The sequence below is a fragment of the Zeus faber genome (genome assembly GCF_960531495.2).
Source record: "Zeus faber genome assembly, chromosome: 6".
NCBI lineage: Eukaryota > Metazoa > Chordata > Actinopteri > Zeiformes > Zeidae > Zeus > Zeus faber.
The window spans coordinates 18,064,865-18,072,765 of NC_137201.1; the positions used below are offsets into that span (position 1 = coordinate 18,064,865).

The 7,901-nt window shown below is 43.2% G+C and overlaps 1 protein-coding gene across 1 annotated transcript; it reads left to right on the top strand.

Moving 5' to 3' along the window:
* Positions 1-675: 675 nt before the first annotated feature.
* On the top strand, positions 676-6,969 carry LOC307231949 (zona pellucida sperm-binding protein 3-like; the record flags this gene model as incomplete). The annotated part of the gene is made up of 9 exons (XM_080002826.1): positions 676-1,089; positions 1,168-1,286; positions 1,403-1,506; positions 1,640-1,817; positions 1,971-2,088; positions 2,184-2,266; positions 5,545-5,554; positions 6,682-6,844; positions 6,956-6,969. The coding sequence occupies 9 exons, from the start codon at positions 676-678 to the stop codon at positions 6,967-6,969; spliced, it is 1,203 nt and encodes a 400-aa protein (XP_079858952.1).
* Positions 6,970-7,901: the final 932 nt, after the last annotated feature.

A 7,901-nucleotide genomic window follows, 5' to 3' on the forward strand; every position in this document is an offset into this window, starting at 1 on the left:
CTGAAAGTGTCCACACCTTGCAAGTGAATAAGGAAGGAAGGAGTTGTTTAATTGTTAAAAAAAAAAAAGGTTTGATTTATTACACTTTTTTCAACTTATTGAGAATTTGCAAATGATGAAATTGTAAGTTGTGCGCTGGACCAAATATCTGAATATTGAATACTGAATATATATTAAAGTTCATGAGCCAATGTTACCCGTCATCTTATCTTCAGCCCTGTTCTGTCCAAAGGGTTTCTGCAAAAAGTATTATTTATTATTATTATTTTTTTTAAACATCAGAATGAGTTCATAAAGACCTGGCTTGAGGTCTAGATAACCTCAAAATTTAACAACCATTTTTTTGTTGAAATAATCTTTACTCTACTTATCTTGTGAGTCCTCCCACCTTAACAAACAACCTGCTATTTGTGTATTCATCTCAGACGTGTTTCCGAAATAAAGGCTTGTTGTGTAAATAAGTGACTGTATGCCATTGTATCGCAGTGTCATCTGTGAGGTTTCAGCCATTTCATTGGCCGAGGGCTAAGCTTTGCATATCTGTGAGAGGATGGCCAACAGGAGGGGCGGGAATGACTGACAAGTAAACATTCTCATTTCGTTATAAAAGCCACTGCACGCTTTCCACCTTCCTCACAGCACCTCGTGAACTTGATCACTTGTTGTTGTGAAGCCATGGTGATGAATTGGAGCGGCCTGTGCCTGGTCACAGTGGCGGTGCTTGGCTGCTTGTGCAATGGTCAGTATTCAGCTCAAGGCAAGCCGAAATACCAGCCTCCGCCTCCGCCGCAGCAGACGAAGCAGAAGTATGATACCCCGCTCCAGTGGAAATTCCCCATCGATCCCAAAGAAGCACCCAAACCAGAAGTGCCATTTCAGCTGAAGTATCCAGTTCCTGCCGTCACTGTAGCTGTGGAGTGCAGGGAGAAGATTGCTCATGTCGAAGTAAAGAAGGATATGTTCGGAGTTGGCCAGTTAGTCAATGCTGCCGACCTCCTGCTGGGAAACTGTGCTGCCGTTGCAGAGGATCTTGCTGCTCAAGTGTTGATCTTTGAGGCTGAACTGCATGACTGTGGCAGCAAATTGTTGGTATGCATGATTTCTATGATGAATAATTGTGTAAAGGATGTGATGTTGTACTTGTACTCATATAAATCTCTTTTGCAGATGACTGATGATGCCATTATCTATTCCTTCATTCTCAACTATCAACCCAAAGCCATAAACGGTGCCCCTGTGTTGAGGACCAGCCCAGCTGCAGTGATCGTGGAGTGCCACTACCACAGGTATGCTTACGCTTTTAAATTATTGCACAACAACAGTATTTCAACACATCCCTTTGCGTTTCCTTGAGAACTGAGGTTTTTTTTTGCATATGAGAAAGATATATTTGATCGTATAGGAAGCACAATGTGAGCAGTCTTCCTCTGGAGCCTCAGTGGGTGCCATTTTCTGCTGCCAAGGTGGCAGAGGAGTTTTTGTACTTCACACTGGTGCTTATGACTGGTAAAAAGAGTTTCATTTATGTTTATCACTATCAGCACATCTCTTGAAAGTTAGAATTACTGTTATTTATTGTCAGTTAATGTTGATACAAAATAGTTATTAGACTTCTAAATTTCGCAATTTCTTGATCCAGATGACTGGCAATTTGAGAGGCCAAGCTACCAGTACTTCCTGGGAGACACGATTAATGTTCTGGTAACTGTCCAGCAATATTTCCACGTACCACTCCGGGTCTTTGTGGACAGCTGTACGGCCACTTTGTTACCTGACATGAACTCCAACCCCAGATATAGTTTCATCGACGGCCATGGGTAGGTCGAAGACAATTCCCCTCACTTATCATTTCTGTTGCTGTTTGAACAGTAGAATTAGATTCACATTTTGAGAAATGCTGTAAATATTGTGCTGATATACAGTACAAACTTATTTGTCTCTTTCGGTTTTTGTTTTTTTCCTCCACACAGATGTTTTATTGATGCTAAACTCACAGGCTCTGCCTCCAAGTTCTTGCCTCGTTCTACTGAGAACAAGCTCCAAATGCAGCTGGAGGCCTTCAGATTCCCGGGGGCAGAGAGTGGAGTGGTTAGACGTTTTAGATGTTTTCAATTTACCGGAGTACACTATATAGGCAGCATTTGAAACAAACTCTAACAATAGCCATCATTTTGTGCCAATAGCTCTACATTACATGCCACTTGAGAGCATCCTCTACTGCCTATGTGCTTGATGTCAACCACAGAGCATGTTCCTATATCAATGGGTAAGTGTGAGTGCGTTTCTGATACAATGTCTCTGTCTCAAACTTGGTGTTTATCGAACACATAACATATAATAACCAAGATTAAATTCCTCATTGAAATGATTATTCACTGCCATATCGCCCTTTTCATCCCAAGGTGGAAGGAGGCAAGTGGAGCTGATGGAGTTTGCGGTACCTGTGACGCTCTAGCACCGGGACCTGTACCCAATACTTCGGGTGGTGGTGGTATAGCCAGTACTAAGAGGAAGATCCGTGAAGCGGATCAGCAGCAAGGTATGGTTCATTTAGTTGTGTTCGATGTGTTCCAGCAGTTATAGCTATCATTTAAAGCTAGTAATTTCTGAAAAGGTTTTGGTCTCTTGTTGTAGAGATTGCTCAAGCTTTCTGTTGGGCACAGATTATATAACTTCATGTCTTTTTTCTTTTCCATTTCAGTTGCATGGGATACTTACATCACTTTTGGTCCCCTCGCCATTGATGAACTGGCTCAATAAGTCAAGAACCTGCCACTGCTATCACAATAAAAATAAATACTCAATGAACCATAACTGTCTCGTTTTTTTTTAATGCGCTTCGTGCAGAGGAGGAAAACCATTTAACTTATTAAATAAAATACAGATTGTGATGTCATAGTAATTAAAACATACAATGCTCTTAAAATTTACATTAGTGTCCATATTAGAATGGCCTCTTCAACATTACCTTGGTTTGAAATCAATCAATCAATCAATCAATCAACCAATCAACCAATCAATCAATCAATCAACCAATCAATCAATCAACCAATCAATCAATCGACCAATCAATCAATCAAATAATCAATCAACCAATCAGCCAATCAATCATTTAATCAACCGATCAACCAATCAACCAATCAATCAACCAACCATTATTTAATTCATATATTCAATTAAATATAAATATAAATAAATATAAATATTCATTTTTCATCATTCATCTCTTTTCACTTGTCTGTTATGAACAATTTTAATTCCCCTTGTCTTTCTCTTGTGTTTTTTATATGTACAGTATATATTTTATGCACCATACAGACTATTTTTACTAATATGAAGGCTAACAAGGGGTGGGAGGGTGAATTTTTTGTTTTTGTATTTTAAAAAAATGGGGGGGGGGGGGTGGAAACATTGAATTTCTGTTACGTCCTACTAATTAATTAATCAATCGATTAATAAATAAACAAATTAAGGAATCACATAGGATGCGGATCACTAGACTGCAACGCTATCTCGTGGCCTGTGCGAGCCGTCATTTTTCAAATTTGTCAAATTTAATTAATTCCTTTATTAATTGATTTAGTTATGTTTAAAAAAAAAATATTATTATTATTATTATTATTATTATTAATAATAATACTAATAATAATAATAATAAAACAGACAGACAAACAGACAGGTTCGGGTTTGTTACCGTTCTACACCCCAGAGATGTCTGCAGAAGCCGCTTTCAGAACCACTTGCGGTGGACAGTTCCTCTCTGGTCTGTTCCATCCCAGCATGAAGCGGACAACACTGGGCTCCATTTCCAAATTGTGTCGTAGTCTATCTAATTCTTAATCTGCAACAAATGTGTTCCCCACCTTTTTTTTTTTTTTTGGTTGTTGTTTTTTTCCCCGAATCAGATCTAAATAAGCATAATGATTTTTGTCTTGTGATGCCCCGGATGAGGTATTTAAGATTTATTTATTTATTTTGCGATGGTTTTTGTTAATGAATGACTGTCAGTAGTCATGTCATGGCTAACCTTGGGTGGTCCTGACATGCCATCGTCCAAGTTTTCCAGATCAGTCCATGATTGTGGAATCATTTTGTAGAAAGTTGTATTTTATTTTATTTTTTTACCATTGCCGCAACATGCAAATGACGGCTCGCACAGGCCACAAGATAGCGTCGGATCCTATGTGACTCGCCTCAGACCTTTATGGATGTCATAGGTCCCATGAACCCACAGACAATCCGAATGCGATGTGTATTCGGGGCAGTGCCAACATAGTGTAGTTTTGAGGTCCAGGTCGGTTCAGTATTGTGGAAGAAGTTTGTGATCCACAGATCACGGGATAGCGCTGTAGTCTAGTGACAGATAAAGTCGCGATTGGACTTTAACTAGAGGAAGACACAAACACTTAACCATACAAAGTTACAAAATGACAGGTATTCTATTATTACTATTTACTACTTACTAATACTACTACTTTATTTCTAACTGCTTTATTATGTTTAAAAAAAAAATAGGTTTGAGTATTATCAGAGCAGCGTATTTAACGTCATAATACGCTTGTGAGAACAACTGGCATACACCAGAGTAAGTTCTTTCAACATAAAAACCCAATAATATCAGTGTCAAAATGGATGAATAATCGTGATCATAATATTGACTAGAATAATCGGGATTATCATCTCAGCCATAATCGTGCAGCCCTACTCCAGAATGATAACCCTTGTTAGTTGCGGGGTTGGAAACCCACCCACAGCCGCAAGCACCACCTGATCATAGAATCACACTGTGACCAGGCCGGAAGAGACGGCGACCCTTGTTGCCTGCACCTATATATTCATATGGGATATTATTATCGATGCATCCATCAACCCATCTATCCATCGATCTAGCTGTATATATATATATATTTTATTTTTTTGTGTAAAATAAACAAAGTACTATCTTTGAAAAACATTGTATGTCTTACAGAGGCTTTGAAAACGGTGCCATTACGACGCAAGGGAAAAGGATTCAATATAAAGATGCAGCAACATTTACAAAAAGATAAGCCTATTCAGAGGCATGTTATTGCTGAATTACGACTGCTGTGCGTAATGTTTATCGTATAACCCTTTCCCACTGCGCCAAAAATCCGTTAACACCCGCTAGCAATCGGCATTTGTCCCCGGCGGGACAGAAAAAACCCAGGTCTCAGTCCCGGGTCAAATGACCCAGCGATAGATAGATTTTAATCGGCTCCACCTCCGATGTAAACAGGAGACCCGGGTACGCCCGCAAATTTTGGCCGCCTTACATCATCAATCCTTCCATCAGTTTATATCCCATTTTGAATCCAAAATCAGAAGTTATTGACTTTTATCCGCGTTGTGGGCCATGAAATGTTGTGAGTGTGGGGATCACACGGAGGAGAAGCCCCCTGCTCCCCGTCGCCGAAGGACCGCCAATCAAATCATCGAATAAATCAGTCAAATAAAAACAAACAGCTGCTTTGAGTCATGTGCAATGGCGCCATCTGTTGAACTTCTCTTATGTGTCGCAAACAGGAAACAAGAGGTAGGTAGAAACAGGAAACAGGGAGTAGGTAGACTGCACGGAGTTCGGCGCAGTTACAGCGAAAAGCCAGGAAAACAGTAAGCAGAGCAAACAGCTGGATCAAAGCTACAAACATGGAAAAGAAAAGTGATAGAGATCATTAAGCATCACAGTCCAGTTCAAGTTCATGACACACCCACTCCTCTAGAGCTTAAATGCCTGCGGCCCAGGTTCTGTGCCTGCGGCTGCGTCTTGCGCCTGCACTTGGGGGTTGGCTGTATGTGTGCGCCCCGGGGATGGGGGGTCTCCTCGTGCTCCCTGGCTTCTCTGGGGGTCCGGGGGTCTCCTGTGGCCGCAGAGCAGGGTGCTCGGGGCTTTCGTGCTGCTGTAGGGTGTCTACGCGGCTGCGGAGCTTGGTAGGGGCTCCGGGGCCCTTTCCGCTGCTTGGGGGCGCCACGACAAAATACCGACCTTCTACACCAGAACCAATTGGGATAAGTCATGTACACACACACACACACACACACACACACACACACACACACACACACACACACACACACACGCACACGCCACAACACCTGCTTCGAGTGCACCCCAGCACCCTCCTGGTTGCATCCCTCTCCTTTCCTCCCTCATTAACTGCCATAACTATGACAGGAAGCGGCCACGTGACCAGTTGTAGTTCCAGTTTTCCTGGACCTAATTAACTGTTTTTCCAATACCTGTTGTCGTCCAATGTTTATTTTTGTGTGTTAATGTTGTTTGGTTCTATGTTTATTTGTCTCACCCGTCGTGATTCGCCCCCTCTTGGAGTAGTGATCAGTTGTTTATAGACCCAAACATGATCAATTGTTTTCCAAAGAGGGGGGTTGGTGGTTAAAATAAAAAAGAAAAAAAGAAATCCATCCCCAAGTCACAAGTCTCATCACTCAAACAAAACAGAGACAACCTCCTGGCACTTCGCACATGGCGGGGGGTTAATCCTGGACTCAATGCTACAGGGGAAGTCACTCCACCTAAATCATGAAGTCCTTTGCACCCTCCTGGTTAAAGTGTCAGCAATCATCAATGCAAGACCATTGCTGCCAGTCTTTTCCAATCCGGACACACCATTCCTCCCAACTCCTGCAATTCTTCTCACCCAGAAGTCTGGCGTATCTGCTCCCCCGGGTCACTTCACAAGGGAAGACCTCTACAAGACCCAGTGGAGGCAGGTACAAGCCTCAGCCAATGAGTTCTGCCCCTGCCGGAGTAATGAGTGCTCGCCCACTCGGCAGAGCAGATGCGCGGGGGATGAGGCCTGCAGGGGTAGGCATACTGCAGGCATTGGGCTCTTGAAAGAAAGTGAGCTGTCCCGCAATGATTGGCCCGTGGGGTCGGTCACTTCTGTGTTTCCCAAGCCGCGATGGACAATTCCAGGAGATAAGAGGTGAGGACATCTTCTCAAGGCACCTCTCAGAACCGCCTGAGACCCGTCTCTGAGGTCATCCGCCTCCTCCCTAAGAGGGCTGAATCTTGAGGTCACCCCCTTGGCTGATTTTCGTAGTGGTCATCTAACGATGCCTGGCGGGGTGTGTTCTGTCCTCTGCTTTGATTCATGCGCAACAGGGGCCATCTGCTTGACTTCTCTTGTGTGTTGCAATCCGGAAACAGGAAGTAGGTGGAAGCAGGAAACGGAAAGTAGGTAGTAGTCTCCTGTCATTTGGTTTGCCAGCCGTGCGCAAACACCAGAAGCGTGTTTGTGAGTATTGAGTGAGTATTATTTTCCCCATGACTTAAGTGGCTGTTCACAAGTTGTATTAATCCTTTTTTGAAGTGCACAAGTCAAAGAATTACATTCTCTGAAAGGAATTGGGAAAACGGTGTCCAGATATTAACCGTTAACACAGGACGGCATATAACCAAAATGAATCAAAAAGTTTACAGTCGCTCCAGAGAACTGTGGATTGTGGACAAAAGGCGCGAGCGTCCAAGCTCCAAGGCTCGCAGATGGAATTTCGACCGCTTGGCCGGCTCTCTGACTCTGGAAAAGAAAGGCCTCCAATTATGACGCTTATTCTCTTTTCCGATGACGCTATAGCCCCGCCCCATCTCCGCCTCCTCCTCCTCCTCCTCCTCCTCCTCCATCACACGCAGGCTCTGCACCGCTGGCCCGCCGCCTGTGTGTCATCAGCATCAGCACCACAGCATCGAGGCGGCAGAGATTTGGTGGAGGCTGCACCGGATTGCGGCTCTGCGCTCGGACGTTGATCGGGGGCGGGGGGGGGGAGGGAACGCAGGGGCTTTTGCGTCGTTTCATTTTTGTTTGTGTTCTTTTTCTATTTATTTTTATTTTTTATAATTTTCTTCCCTCCCCCCCCCCCCC